General features: G+C 34.9%; 1 protein-coding gene across 1 annotated transcript in view; it reads right to left on the bottom strand.

The window, feature by feature from the left end:
• The window catches only part of Vps13a (vacuolar protein sorting 13 homolog A (S. cerevisiae)), a 163,865-nt gene that overhangs the window by 35,911 nt on the left and 111,263 nt on the right, over positions 1–16,691 (bottom strand). The window contains exons 50-57 of the mRNA XM_013018390.1: positions 16,016–16,032; positions 12,589–12,718; positions 8,807–9,039; positions 5,629–5,782; positions 4,512–4,658; positions 4,141–4,222; positions 3,283–3,352; positions 2,330–2,435 (exon numbers count right to left, since the gene is read on the bottom strand). Of these exons, the coding sequence (XP_012873844.1) occupies positions 2,330–2,435; positions 3,283–3,352; positions 4,141–4,222; positions 4,512–4,658; positions 5,629–5,782; positions 8,807–9,039; positions 12,589–12,718; positions 16,016–16,032 (939 nt within the window). The remainder of the gene's footprint in view (positions 1–2,329; positions 2,436–3,282; positions 3,353–4,140; positions 4,223–4,511; positions 4,659–5,628; positions 5,783–8,806; positions 9,040–12,588; positions 12,719–16,015; positions 16,033–16,691) is intronic.

The following is a 16,691-nucleotide window of genomic DNA, read 5'->3' on the forward strand; positions in this document are numbered from 1 at the left end:
ACCACATAAACAGAAAAAGCTGGAAGTGGTGCTGTGGCTCAAGTGGTAGAGTGCTAGCAAAAGAGACTTAAGAGACAATGCCCAGACCCTGAGAAATCGGGACTGGCAAAACAAAACAAAAACAAAACATGTACATGGCAAACACTGACGCAAATGAAAGAATACATGAAAACCTTAAAGAATATTTAAGTCAACATTGAGAACTAGTAAATGAACTTAGTAAAATTGTAGATTACATGACCAACATAGAAAAACCAACTGTATTTTTAGATATCCTAGCAACAAACAATAATAATACTGTGAAAATAATAAAATACTTGAAAATAAATTTAACAAAAGAAGTGTAAAACCTATACCCTGAAAACTATAATACTATTAAAAGAAATTAAAGATCTACATTAGGGTAAAAATGTCATGCTCAAGATTTGGAAGAATACTGTTAATAATGTACAGGTCTAAAGATTCAATGCTATTCCTGATCAGAAACCCACCTGAATTCTTTAAAAAATTTGACAAGCTGATTTTAAAATTCACATGTAAGTGTAAGGACTCAGTATAGCCAAAACAATCTTGAAAAAGAGAAAGGAGGAAGATTTATTCTCCCAGATTACAAAATTTACTACAGAGCAATGATTATTAAGAAATACAGTTCTAGCACAAGGTAGACAGATCACTGGGAAAAATATGTCTGTCTAGTCAACCAATCTGCCACAGAAGTGCTAAAAGTATTCACTAGAAGAGCAGTAACTTTTGTAAAAACTGGTCCCAGAACAAGTGGAAATTCACTTGCAGAAGAGTATTGGGACCCATATACCACACCATATGAAAAAACAAACTAGGATACAATCAGGATCAAAGACCTGATTGTAAGAGCTAAAACTTCAGGGCTTAGATCCAAAGACTGGATATTCATGACTTTGGATTTAGAAAAGGATTCTTAGAAATCACAACAAAAGCTTAAGCAACAACAACAACAAAATAGGCAAGTGCCAGTGGCTCATGCCCATATTCCTTTCTACTTGGAAGGCTGAAGCTGGTGCAATTGGGTTTAAGGTCAGCTTCAGCAGAAAAGCTCATGAGACCAACTCCTGATCAAAGAGCGGAACAAAAGTGGCATACACCTGTTATGATGGAGGCACTCACCAAGACAAGAAGCAAGAAGCAAGACCCTATCTCAAATACAGCCAGCAAAAATCAGGGCTAGAGACCTGACTTTATGGTAGCGCCTCTGCCTAGGTTCAAACTCTAGTATCATAAAAAAAAAATTTTTTTTTAAGAACAGAATGACATTGAAAACATTTGTGCTTCAAAAGACTACATAAAGAAAGTGAAAAGATGACAAATAAGATAGGAAAAAAACTGAAGATCATATATCTGATAAGAGACTTGTATAAAAAATACAAAAAGCTTTATAATTCCATAAGACCTATGAACAGGCATGGATCCGAATGGACATGCAAGGTATATAAATGGCAAACTGGCCATGCGCCAGTGGCTCACGCCTGTAATCCTAGCTACTGAGGACGCTGAGAGCTGAGGACCACGGTTCAAAGCCAGCCCAGGCAGGAAAATCTGTGAAATTCTTATCTCCAATAAACCACTAGAAAACCGGAAGTGGCGCTGTGGCTCAAGCAGTAGAGTGCTCTCCTTGAACTGAAGAGCTGAGGGACAGCGCCCAAGCCCAGAGTTCAGGCCCCACGACCAAAAAAATAAAATAAAATAAATAAATGGCAAACTAACACATCAAATAATGCTTAGGACCATTAGTCTTCAAACCAAATAAGAAACCATTCCATGTATACTAGAACAGAAATCTACACAGGGAGAGAGTGTATTAGTGGCTATACAGATTTAAGGTACTTGTTTCAGGGATGAGGAAAACACTCTAATTACATGGTAGTGATAGTTGCACAACTTTTGAATATATCAAAAACTACTACATTTTAAATGAGGGAAATACAGGATTTTAGAATTATATTTCAATGAATTTTGAGAAAGCAAAAAATACTTGCCTGTCTTTTTTTAAAGTTTTATTTATTTGAACATGACAGAAAAAAGAATTTCCTAAAGAGAAATACCCTAAGTAAAAAATAAACCTCAGTATTTTGAGGACAAATTATCATACCACAACTAATGAACTACCAACTTGAGGTCTTTTTATTTTCCATATAAATAATCTAGAACCCATACAGTCAGTAAAGTAAGCATCAAACAGTTGGACATGGAAAATTTAAACAATTTGTTGGCCCTGACTTTATCCATAAAGTTTGATAAGACTTTTGTAGTGTTTCTTAGTTTTCCCATCAAATGCTACTACTATAAATCTTACCTCTGTTATCTCTGTTTCTTCAGCTTCTGTCATAAGGTCTGCTAAAGCATAGACAAAGCCAAGATCTAACCTGAGATCCATTTCTTGAATCAATACTTTGAAGTACCTATATTACAAAGTAGAAAACTACTTAAAAATCACTAACTGCGTAAAAGGAAATTAGAAGTATTAGCTAAATATCAGAAACTTGAATTACATGATTAACCTTGCTTATCATACCAACAAACTAAAAATATGAAAATGGTTAGAGAGAAAAATGATGAAGTGGTATATTATAACATATTATATATTTGAGTAAATCATAGAAACACAACAAAACTACTGTAGTAAAAATTTCAGACAAGTAAATTCTAAGAGTTTGTGTACAGTTTGAAACAATTTTTACAAAATTAGAAAAATTAAAACTAAAAAGCTTAATGCTAACCAACAAAATTGGAGGGAGGATTTGAGTTGGGAGCAATGGGGGAGAATGATGCACTGTACTTATAATTTGTTGAATAACCCCTTTCTACTACTAGTTAAAGGTACTAAAATGTAATTATAAAATGTTAATGGTTACATATACACATACAATAACACTGTATTAGAAAAAGCAAGGGAGAAGAGTTTATTGATCACAGTGATGAGGACAGGAATGAGACAGGAGCATTACACAGATGGATGCTGATGTAACACTTAGAGTAATATGCAATAAAACTTTTTTTTGGTTTCTAAAACAACATATTACAATTAACTCAAAAAAAGAAAAAATATATATAATAAGAAATATAAAGGTATATTTATTCCATAGCCTTCTAAGTTCTAAGAATATAAATTAACAGATTTTATTTTTATGATCTAATAATTCATACTTAAATCTTCAACTTAATATAAGATTTATTTTAAGGAGAGCAAATAATTCATATAAACAACAATTTTAAATGAGCAGAGGAGAAATATCTGAAGACACTTACTTAATGCGTGATATCTGGGAATGTCCTGCCGATCTCATGACAATGCTGACGTCTGTAAAGGGCTTTGGTGCTATAATAGGTTGTAAATATGATTACTTTCAGGAAGCTTTAACCCAATTTAATATAGAGTATCAACTAAAATAACATTTGCAAAGTCCATAACAATCTTTACTTCTGACTCCAGGGCTGTCTTTTCAATAATGTACTACCACTCTAATAATTATTTCTAAAACTAAATGATTTTAAATTAAGTATTCATTAGAAACATCCATGAAACTGAAAATGCATTCTGAAGATAGGTACAGCAGATTTCTAGGTAAAGGACCTGCAGCATGTGGTTAAAAAGCTTCTAAGCAAATAATGAAAAGAATCCTCTAGTGTAGAGCCCACAGTATGGGTTCTTGGATGAAAAACAGAGGCAAAGGAAATGAAGTTGAGTGGCAGAGAGGGCCAAAAGAAAACTGAGGGAAGAGGGATAGACGAGAGAGGACAATAGAAAAATGAAGAAGAAAATGGTATAGAACATAGAATCTATTTTCTTATAGGAATTCTGAATTTGAAGTTCATTTTTTATTCCAAGGTCATAATAGTTTCAAGTTAGAGGTTTGCATATACTATGGTTTTAAAACTAGTACTTCTAAAATGTTATATATTTCCAATTAATTTTTTCTTTAGTATTTACATGAAGTTTTGTTGAACTTAATTGAGTACTTCCTGACCCCTTTGCAAAAAGTAGTTTAATATTCAAATGATCCTACAGAAATGGAATCTGAAGATGTTTTAGCTAATTTTTTTTGTTAAAAAAAAAAGCTAAAAGAACTGTTTTGGTAGTAGTCTAATCTAAAAATAAAAACAAACCTGAATCCATGGTGACAGACTTTGGAGGTTTAATAGGATAAAACACAAATGGAAAAATAGCACCATGAATCTGATTTTGGATCTAAAAAGAAATAAAAACAAAACAAAAAAAAACAGGTCAGTTACAGTGTATCAATCATATAGCCTAACTAGAAAACAGGATTTAATAAGTAGAGGGAATCAAAATGTCTAGTCTAACAATGAAATACAAAGTAAACAGTATTTACTTAAAAGTCCTTCTCCAACTTTTCACTGTATTTTACACATAATTGACTTCTATCTTGCTTTTTTCTTTGGACTCTACTATACTACGTCAGACATGAGACTACCTCTGCTTTCTTATATTTGCCTGTATTTTCCAAAAGACTCACCTGTATTCTATAAATCTGAATTCTAAATGATGACTGATGTGCAGATGTACAATACTCCACTTTTAATGCTGGAAGATAATTCCTTCGTAGAGCTATCAAATGTGGGTTCAGAATTTTCATGTTATTACCATTAGGTGTTAAACGAACCTGCAAAATATGTACCCCCACAAAAAATTAACATGGAATGTAATTCCTCCATAAATGTTGGAAACTTAAACCAAAAATCTTTCAAGAAAATACTAATTTAAACAGTAGGTTAAGTCGGGTGCTGGTGGCTCATGCCTATAAATCCTAGCTACTCAGGAGTCTGAGATCTGAGGATGGCGGTTCAAAGCCAGCCTAGGCAGGAAAGACTGTGAGACTCCAATCTCCAATAAACCACTAGAAAACCGGAAGTGGTGCTGTAGCTCAAGTGGTAGAGCACTAGCCTTGAGCTGAAGAGCTGAGGGACAGCACCCAAGCCCAGAGTTCAAGCCCCACACTGACCAAAAAAACAAAAACAAAAAAAACCCCAGTAGGTTAATACCTTATATGGTTTATTTTTAGGTCTTATAACCTCATAGCTATAAAGTTTATGGCTATTTATATAATCTTCATAGTTTGGCTGTATCCTTTTTATGCAAATTTAAATTTTTGCTAAAAATAAAAATAAAGCAATAAAAGTTTTAAATAAAATAAACAGTCCGCTGGGAAGTTGGCTCAGTGGTAGAGTGCTTGCCTCACATGTATGAGGCCCTGGGTTCGATTCCTCAGCACCACATAGGCAGAAAAAAGCTGGAAGTGGTGCTGTGGCTCAAGTGGTAGGGCGCTAGCCTTGAGCTGAAGAGCTGGGGGACAGCACCCAGGACCAGAGTTCAGGCCCCACAAAAGACAACACAACAACAACAACAAAACAGCCTCTGGGTTCCTATTAAATGAGTAATTAACAACTAGTTATCATATCAGAAAATTTAGTTTAATACATAGTACCACCAGTTTTAAAAATTTTACATGAAGTATATGCGTTAACTATGTTAAAATTGTTTCATTAAAAGCTAGATTTTCTTTAAAAACTCACTAGTGATTCCAATTCTAAGATAAAAATGAAAAATCCATGTATTAGTACTAAAAAATTTACCGAAACATGTGGTTCCAACTCAATAATCTTATCTTCTGAAGGTGAGGTTTCAGAATATTCCTTAAATTCTTTCTCCAATTTCTCATTGTGTTTTATACTCATTGGTTTCCACCTTGATTTTTTTTTGGGTTTTGTCTCCCAAACCACATCAGAACTTATAGAGAAAAACAAAAACCACAGTACTAATTTATAATAATATTCAGTTTGCTTTTCTAATGCATACATTTTAAAACTCTCAGTTTGCAATAAGCGCAGTTATAAGCAAGCATGTTACAAATTTAAAAAACATAAATCCATTCAACTAACACTTATTTAGTTCTTAATCAGGTAGTATTGTAGGTGTTAGAGAAACAGTAAACATCTCTGCAGGTCTTCATTTTAGCTAGGGAATGACAAACAATAATAGCAATCATGAGTCATTTAATTGTAATATTCAAGAGGTGATTGGTGCCTTTGGAAGAAGGAAGTTTAGGTAAGAAAACAGGGATCTGAAATCTTGAGATGTGTGAAGAAGAGCTGCAGTATGGTCAATGGTCAAAGGGGCCTCATGGAGAAGATAGCATGTGAGCAACACTGACAGTTACCCAGAAGACAAGGGAGAAGGAACATTTCAGCGAATTATCCACCTTCAGCAAAGACCCCATAGCAATAGCACATCTGTAATGTGTGAAGATCAAGGTCAGCATGGTAGTTGCATTAAGATATTAAATAATGTAAAGCCTTGTAGGACATTTTAAGTCTCTGAGTATCATTCTGAGGTAAGGAACAACTGAAACGCTGTAAGGTTTGAAACATGATATGATTTCTATTCTGTTAAGAATGTATGATGACTAGCTACTTGGGAGGCTGAGATCTGAGGATTGTGGTTCAAAGCTAGCCTGGGCAGGAAAGTCCATGAGACTTATCTCCAACAAACCACTAGACAAGTCGAAGTGGCACTGTGGCTCAAGTTGTACAGCGCTCACCTTGAGCTGAAGAGCTCACGGATAGTGCCCAGACCTAGAGTTCAAGCCCTATGGCCGGAAAAAAAAAATGTATTATAAGCAGGGCACTGGTGGCTTATTCTTACAATCCTAGCAACTCAGAAGGCTAAGATGTAAGAATCACAATTTGAAACCAAACTGGGCAAAAAAATCCAAATAACCAACAAAAATCTGGAAGTGGAAATGTGGCTCAAGTAGTAGAACGTTAGCTTTGAGTAAAAAAGCTACAGGCAGCTATGCACTGGTGGCTCACGTCTGTGAAGTTCAAAGCCAGCCCAGGCAGGAAAGTCCCTGAGACTCTTATCTCCAATAAACCACTCAGAAAACCAAAAGTGGCACTGTGGCTCAAGTGGTAGAGCACTAGCCTTGAGTTGAAGAGTTGAGGGACAGCACCCAGGCCCACAATTCAAGCCCCACGACTGACCGAAAAAAAAAAAAAAAGAAGAAGAGTCTATAAATGGAAAATATGCAATGCTAACAGATTTCACTACAGAATGTCATCTTCTAAAATTAGCTCATTATTTACAAGTTTAATCACCCAATTTATCTACTCTTAATAAATGTTAAATAAAAATCTGTGATGGTACCAGGACTTGAAATCATAGCCTTATACTCTCATTTGGTTTTCTTAGTCCTGGCTAGTGCTTGAACTGTGTTTTCAGTATGACATGTTGCTGATTCTTTTGAAATTCTTTGGCCCAGAGTTAGCTTTGAACTTGGATCTTCTAGGTCTCAGACTTCAAAGCAGCAAGGATTATAGGAGTGGGCCAATGGTGCCTGGTTTGTTCTTAATAAATTAATATTCGCCTAATGTAGAGGGAGAGAACTGGGGGCACAGCTCAAGTGGCAGAGCACCTGGCCTAGCAGGCAGAAAGGGCTAATTCAAACACAACTGCCTAGCCACTCCCACTGGAAAAGCAAGGCAGAGGCCATGCATGACTCATTTTGCATTTACAGCATTTAGTATAGAAAATATCAGACAATAGTTTTAGGAGCCTTAAAATCCACACAGTACTAGAGAATTAATCTAGGGCCTCAAGAATGCCAGACAACTACTCTATCTCTTGAGCTATGCCTCAAGCTCTTGTTTTTAAATTTATTTGCTTATTTTTGATATGGTCTTTCTACCTTTGCCCAGCTGACCTCAAACTCTGAACCTCCTGCTTTGACCTCCAGAGGATCTGAGCTTTACAGTGTGTGCCACTGTCATCCAGGAGACCCATTAACTAAAATAATAACTTAAATTTGGGGGTTACAATAAATACTTTCTTATTTTGTTTTTTTGGGGGTCCAGTCGTGGGGCCTGAACTCTGGGCCTGAGTGCTGTCCCTCAGCTCTTCAGCTCAAGGCTAGCACTACTTGAGCCACAGAGCCACTTCCGGCTTTTTTTTTTTCTGCTTATGTGGTACTGAGGAATCAAACCTTGGGCCTTATGCATGGAAGGCATGCGCTCTACCACTGAGCCACCTTCCCAGCCCACAATAAATACTTTCTCATAAAAGTTTTAACATTTCTTTTGAAATGGCATTTATGCCCCTCAATAAGAGGTTAGCAACATTTAATTTACATAGAAATTTAATTTATATACCTTTCATATGCATTTATGAGTTTCAGTAAATGGTTAAAACTATATTATTCTAACTATATGCATATTAGAAGAAATGCCCTCCACATTAGGCCAAACACATACCATCTCTCCATATTTATAATATATAGTAGATATAGAAATTTTAAGTATTTATGAATAGGAAAAATAAGGGCATAATGGAGAGATAAAGAGCTTTACTGATGATATCTCACAAGGTGGAACAATCTAATTACATTAGATGTCTCCTATGGCTAACAATCTAACCACATTAGATCTTAAGATGCTAAGGTAAAATTATACAGTGACTGTCTTTAATCTGCCAACAACTACTTAAGTAACATCTACATTCTACCTGCACCATAATGGTAAAAGATAAATATATTTTATGAAATGTTCAATATTTCTTCTGAGTTAAATAGATATAACTTTTGGAGCACAAGATTAAAAGCACCAAGGATCTATAAATCTGGTTATTTTGTACAGTTTTAGGGAAAAGGAAAAAACTCAACTGAACTTGTATTGATGAGCAGTCAACAAACAAGCCTAAAATCATTTTACATTTGTAACAATCATCATTTGATTAAGAACTGATTAAATTATGTCTAACCTTGTAATGCCTATATAGGCGACTTCTTGCTTTGTGTAATTGTTGACGAGAGATACCCCAACATCTTGCAATGCCAACACAATCTCTTGTTCTGCTAACTCAGCTTTCTCACTTTCATAGGTTGCTTTAAACACCTTTGGATCTTCAGTGAATAAAATAATGCGTTGCAAGCCTTCGAAGAAGGAAACTAAATAAATAGTTTTTTCTCCCAGATTTATAGGTGTCATCATGTCCTAAAAGAAAAGAACCCCCCAAAATTAAGAGTTTGGTTTCAACCAACACAGGTCTAGATTCTAAAATAAGAATATTTATAGGATCTACTTCATAGGCCTGGGTTGGCCAAGTAAATGAATTAATATTCAGATAATAATAGGAGACTTAAAAGTAATCATTGTTAGTTGCTTGATAGGATTAATGACAACCAATTGAGTTAATACTGCACAATATATGAAATTTTTCATTATTGAAATCACATGCTGTCAGCTACTGCTACTATTATTCTGAAGTTATCCATCAGTAAGATGGGTCGATTGTTTGCTCTTCTTTAGCATCTTAATGAAATCTAATTAATTTTCTTTTGTAGGATGATTAAAAAGTACTTCCTTTATTTCACTCTAGGTTTGCAGACATGTGCTAAGTATTAAAAGTTGTTTCATATTCTCTTTGATATAAATATCTCCTTTGACAGATGAATCAGAAGGATAGAAACATCTTACATCTGTGTTTCAGGCTTCATAAAGTACTGATGTTCTTATCACAGGGTTAATTATGTAGGGAGCTCTATATAAACATATGGCTAAGTTCAGTAACAATTATAGCACATTCTAGTAATTAATAGACAAGAATTCCTAGTGAATAAAGAAAACTTTACAATAAAATCAGAATATAACCCACAGAAATTAAACACTGAAGTTTCCATAAATTTATTATCTAGGAACCATAGCATTACTTATAAAACATACAACTGTATAACTACATATAGTCTAGTATCTCATAACAAATTTTAGAATCATCTTTATAAACTCCAAACTGTCACCCTTATCTAAATAAGAAAAGTACTAATCAACAGATCAAATAAATAACAATATATTTTCTAGTTAAATCAACAATTTATAAAGCTCAGTCTGGCCAATTATAGGTTTCTTAAATACAACTAAAAAAAGCACCTATACAAGATTCCTTAACAATATTGGAAAACAATGGAAAAACATGCGCAATCAATATTCTAAAGAAACTAACTCCAAACTCCTAATTCTTTACCTGGAAAGAAAGATGTTTTTACACAAAACTCCTAAAGTTTACAACATCAAGAGACTGGCAATGAATTCTACACAAGAAATTAAGCAGTGATTAAAAACTAAGTGATCTGGGCTGGGAAGGTGGCTCAGTGGTAGAGCGCTTGCCTTGCATGCATGAGGCCCTGGGTTCAATTCCTCAGCACCACATAAGCAAAAAGAAAAAAGCCAGAAATGGCTCTGTGGCTCAAGTGGTAGAGCACTAGCCTTGAGCTGAAGAGCTGAGGGACAGCACCCAGGCCCAGAGTTCAGGCCCCATGACCGGACCCCAAAAAAAAAACAAAACAAAAAAACTAAGTGATCTAAGAGAGGTAAAAAAAAATAGGAATTCTATATAAATAAAACAGTACCTATGTAGGAAAAATAATTTATAAAATAATTTATTTAGCTATGATAAAACTTTAGGTGAAAGCCAGGTGCCAGTGGCTCACACTTGCAATTCTAGCTACTCAGGTGGCTGAGATCTGAAAATTGTGGTCAAATCCAGTTTAGGCAGGAAAGTCCATGAGGCTCTTTTATCTCCAATTAACCACCAGAAAACTGGAAAACTAGTGCTGTGGCTCAAAGTGGTACAGCAATAACCAGCCTTGAGCAAAAAGAGCTCAAGGACAGAGCCCAGGCTATGAGTTCAAGTCCCATGACCAATTAAAAAAAAGAAAAAAACCTTAGATGAAGTTCTTTGACTATTCAGGAAATCCTTTCCTGCAACAGAAGTTTAGTAAACACCATACAGTAAAATATTGAAAGTATTTTTAAGTTCAGAAATAGGGAAAAAATGACAATTACAGAAATATAACAATATAAAGATTCTATTGGGTAAAATAAGAAATGAAAATAAAAATATTAGAAGGAAATTATTAGAAGGGAAATATTAGAAGGGAATATTAGAAGGGAAAAACTCTCATTGAACTTGCATTATTTATTGTACTTTTTATCCTTCAATGAAGGATAAAAAAATGAACATTTTTAAAATGTGAGTGAAATGAAAAGAGGGTAAGATCTAGGAGAGAAGGTATTTTAATAAGCTTTGTATTTGGAGCAGTTTTTTCTAAAAATCAACTGCCAATTCTAAAAGCAGAAGCAGACTACAAGATTAGGACTGTTGGCTAAATAAATGGTAGTCTCCTGGGAATGTAAGAACCCAAAATGGAATTTAGGAAATGCCACAAACAAGTGAGCAACCTTTCAGATTTTTAGTTGAATATCCCAAGGACTACCTTTTAGGTACTCGGGTGAATTAGATTCAGTTTCACAAAGTCCAAGGAACAGATTCAAGTCATCTATATCCCCTTGCGAGTTTAGGTAATCTGCCTTTATACTAATTGTCTGCAAAAGGTAAAAACTACTTTCTGAAAAGGGAGCCTCAAACTATTATAGTTTTATATTAATATTACATATATTTTGCCATGGCACCCTGAACAATATAAATGCAGCACCTTGCAAACTTACAAAAAAAAAAGATCAAGTTAAAGCCAAAGAAAGATTAAATTAAAAAATAGAATACTAAACTATTTAGAAATTGGTAAAACTGAAACATATGAATAAAAGATATTAAAAGATTAAAAGTGTTTCCTGGGGGGGAAAATAACTTGTAAAATTGATAAATTTTTAGCAAAAGCCATTAATAAAAAGGAAAGAAAGCACAAATAAATAATACCAGGAAGGAAAAAAGGCATCACTGTAAATACTAAAAAGATAAAGAAGCTGGTTACAAAACTATCAATTACGGACATGTGAGAGTTTGACTTAATAATTCATCCTCAAAACAAAGTTCAAAAATCATTTAATAACTTTCAATAAAATAAAATGCAAAAAATTCAACAGTGATCCATTTACACAGAGAAAAATATTTTATCAAACAAGGTAGTCTGCCTTAATTTGACATAAATTTCTTTTACAAAAGAAAAGAAATACCTAGAGCAAAGATATACTTAATGATAAGTTTCAGTCTTCAAATTAAAAAGGGAACGAGTGGAGGCTACAATGCTTGATAAGAAATGTACTCATTATCTTGCCCATGTAATTGTAACCCCTCTGTATTTTCACAATGAAAAAAAAATTAATAAAAAAGGGAATGAGTGCATCATCAGCCTACTAGAAAGCACAATGAAGTAATAGCCAAAACTTATTTTGCACAATGACAAGGAAACATTACTATATAGTTTTTATGTTTCCTTTAAATATAGAAAAGCTTTGTTTATGGGTTGTATACAATAAATCAGAATGGCTCTATTCCTGTGGAATAATAATCAGTGCTCCCAACTTTCTAGTTGGATTTAACTTCTGGCTGGAATTTGAAAAAATGAAAAACAAAATAAAGGAAAGTTCAAAAAAGAAGCTCAAATAATGCTTTTTAAGTCTCTGGTAGTTTTCTTACAAGTGTAGGTGTAATACTGTTCTTAAAATCAGCAATGGTGAAAAAGCATGCCTTTGTTAAGAACAGAGGCTGCTGGAGACATTGGAGCAACCATTCTAATAAATACTCACATCCTTTTGTGTTACTTCTCCATGGCTCTTCCCACAGCTCCATTTCAGCTTTCTAGAGCCCACTGGGTCAGTCCAGGTATAGAACACTGCTTTTTCAGGAGGAAGGACATCTTCTATTTCACTGATAGAACTGATAAAAAGAACAAAGTATGCAATGAGTTAAATACTACCACCTAAAGAGTATATATAAGTAGAACAAAATCATATTTTATTAATTCACAGCCTATTGAGATGCAGTTCTAATTAAGATGAAATGAAAAATTCAATATCTAGTTTCTCTTCAGACTGTATAAACCTTATGCCTTTTACCAAAAAAAACCACATTTTCTTAGAAAATAAGCACATTTCAAAAGCTGGGTGCCAGTGACTTCTGCCTAGGCTACTCAGAAGGTAGAGATCTGAGGATCATGGTCCAAAAGCCACCCTGGGCAGAAAAATTCCTGTAAGACTCTTAACTCCAATTAATCACTCAAAACCAGAAGTGGAGCTGTGGCTCAAAGGAATAGAGTGTTAGCCTTGCACTTAAGAGCTCAGAGACAGCACCCAGAGTTTAAGCTCCACAACAGAAAACAAAAGAGAGGAGGGAGGGGGAGGGGAGGAGAGGAGGGGAAGGAGAGGGAGGGGGAGGGAGAAGGGGAGAGGGAGGGGAAAAACAGTATTTCAAGGGAAACAGCTGACTCACACAGGAAATAAACTTTGTTTTGTTTTAATTTAAATCATGGAAAAATATTCAAGTTATGTTCTCTATCTACCTAACTAGCAATCCTTTACCAAGTATCAGTCTTGCTGTAGAAAAACAACCAAAAATGTAAGTCAATTTTTACCTTACCCCAGATAGAATGACCATCATCATGAATAAATAACAGATTTGGCATGGATGTGGGTGAAGGGGAACCCTAATACACTGTTGAGGTATTAGGAATATTGGTGTACTTGGAATGCAAACCTGTTCAACCACTCTGAAAAGCAGTATGGAGGTCCCTCAAAAAATTAAACATACAAATACCCCATGATGCAGCAACTCTACTTTGGGCATTTATCCAAAAGATTACAAAGCAACACACAGAAAACCACCAGCACAATTCTGTTCATTGAAGCACTATTCACCATAGCCTAGGTATGGAATCAGCCCAGATTCCCCTCAACAAATGAACATACCAAAAAAAATGTACACAATGGAATTTATTCATCCATTAGAAAGAGTAATACTGCATCATTTGCAAAGAAATGGAAGGAGTTGGAAAAAAATTCTTAAGGGAAGCCCTGAGAGACAAAAGTTACATGTGGAAGCCAGAATTGGTTTATATATATTTAAGTACTACTTTGGGTGGTAGGCAAGTGTACACAAATGTATTAACTGAAATATAGTGGATTCAGGGGAGAGCTTGAACAGTGCAATTCCTTAGAAAGAAAAAAAGCATAGTTCAGCAAAATAAATACCAGGAAACAGGTACTTGAAAGGTGTGGGGTGGGATCAAGGTAATAACAGTAGATGAAGGAAGAAGGGAGAATATAACTAACTCAATGTATATCCTATGAAATTAAGAAAAGTGAGGAACAAGGGTGAGTTTGTAGAGATGATTGAGAAGTTGAAAGAGCAGACACTTATCAAGATAAATTGTATTCATATACCACTTGCTGAATGGTAACTCTTTTGGACAACTACTTAAATAAAAATATTTTTAAACCTGTAGATATGATATATAAAAATTCAATGACAAAAATATTTCCATAAAGAAAAAAATTATGGAAGTTATTAACCTAAGAAGTAATAAAATATAAGATTTTCTAAGCCAAAAAAAGCATACCTTAAAGACTAAAAATATTTCATTGGGTATCAGACAATATTAGTGAAAACAAGACACTATCGGGTATATGTGTATGTGTTGTGTGTATATATAACTTCACAAAATGTTTGAATTTTGAGAAAATGAGGGTAAGAGGAGTGATGTCTTTAAATATAATGGAAGTGGTAGAGCGCTTGCCTTGCACGCATGAAGCCCTGGGTTCGATTCCTCAGCACCACATAAGCAGAAAAAGCCAGAAGTGGCGCTGTGGCTCAAGTGGTAGAGTGCTAGCCTTGAGCTGAAGAGCTGAGGGACAGCGCCCAGGCCCAGAGCGCAGGCCCCTGTATATATATATATATATATATATATATATATATATATATATATATATATATATGAAAACCATAGCTAACTATAAGGAATAAAAATAAGCTTGCTTTATTTTCTAAAATTCTCTACATAAATGAGAGACCCTCAAATGCACAGAAACCTAGGCTACAGGTATGTGTGTGGGAGATGTAGGTCAAATGATACAAACAAAATGTTAGAGCAGAGATATGAAAAATGATTGAAAAATATTCCTTGTGTACAATTTTACTAGCTATATCTCTGAAAAGCAATGGGAAGTCAAGGAAAAGGAAAACCACAGTCGGGAAAGTTAAACTATCTACAACTCCATAAGGAAGTAACAATACAATGTAACAAATGCTCTAGGCTGTATATTCAAAAGAGCTATCAAACACTGGATAAATAGTTAAGGTCTGAGGAAAGGAACCACATAGAAGTGGAAGTTTTTCAGCAGGGAGATGCATCTACATAGATAAAAATGCAGAGTAGGACCCACAAAATTCAGGGAACAATGAATTTCAGTTCATCTTAAGCATAAGGTTAGAGCTAAACAACAGAAAGAAAAATGTTTAGCAAGGGATTTAAAAAATATGCTTCATTTTTATGGTTTTACACTCCTAGGGATTGAATTCAGGGCCTTACTTGCTAGGCAGATGTTAACAGAAACGACCTATGCCTCAGCACTTTTTTGATTTATTTTTTTGGTAAGAATATCTTATAGAGGAGTTATAATTCTATGGGCAAGATAACGAGTACATTTCTTATCAAGCATTGCTGCCTCTCTTGGTTTCCCCTTCCCATCCTCCCCCTACCCCCTCTCACCCAATCCCCCCTCCCCACCAAAGTTGTAAAGTTCCTTTTTCAACATAATGACTTGTACATCTCATTGTTGCAATGGGTCCACCTGTATCCCTAGTTAAACGATTTCTTTTTGTCCTTCCCCTCTACAAATTATACCAACATCAAATACAGTGAAAGCATGGGTTATACAGTGTGGGAGGGACATACAAAGCAACATAGAAATCATCTTATAAATATGTTAGAAACAATTGCATGAAAGAAAAAAAAATTGAATACTTATGTTGGGATTCATTCCCCTAACATCAACTTATCTGACCTCTTCTGCTTGACTCATATATTTTTTTGAGACAGGACTGCAATCCAACCTATGCCTACATGCAGCTGGGATTACAGATGTGCCCCACCATACCCGGATTATTTGGGACTCAAATCAAGATCCTTCCAATCTCTGCCTCCCAAATAGCTTTTGTCACAGGAATGTATCATCTCACTTGACTCCTAAATACAGCTGAAAAGAAATGGGAAATAACTAAAAGACTCTAAATCGGGAAGAGATATGGCTGGACTTAGTATTTTTATAAAGTAACATATGCTGGAGAATGTCTAGTCTTATCTCTGGTAAACCCTCCAAAGTGTAGACAGACGTATCCAGTTTATGTAAATAGGTAAGAATGCTGGGTTCCTAAACTAGGATAACATTAAACAAAAGACTTTAAAAATGGTTCAACTAAGTGATGGTGTACCATTAAGAAGGCTGAAAATCTAGAGGATCATAGTTTGAAGACATCCTAAGCTGAAGAGTCCATGAGAGCAAAAAGCAGGGCTGGAGGTTCAGTGCCAGCAAGGAATCAAATTATGTCTTATGCAGGAAAATGGAAGCAAAGATAATCAGGTTGAATGAAATAAGCCAAGCTCCAAAAGCCAAATATCCCCAAATTTTTGCTCATATTTGGAATCTAGACCTAAAATGAGAATACTCTTAATAATGGACATGAACATAAAAGAAAACTGATGGGATTAATGGAACAAAGAGGAAAAAGAAAGAATATCTGAAGTCAAGAAGATCAAAGCTAGGGGCTGGGAAGGTGGCTCAGTGGTAGAGCGCTTGCCTTGCATGCCTGAGGCCCTGGGTTCGATTCCCAGCACCACATAAGCAAAAAGAAAAAA

This window comes from Dipodomys ordii, unplaced genomic scaffold (genome assembly GCF_000151885.1).
Source record: "Dipodomys ordii isolate 6190 unplaced genomic scaffold, Dord_2.0 Scaffold40, whole genome shotgun sequence".
Lineage (NCBI taxonomy): Eukaryota > Metazoa > Chordata > Mammalia > Rodentia > Heteromyidae > Dipodomys > Dipodomys ordii.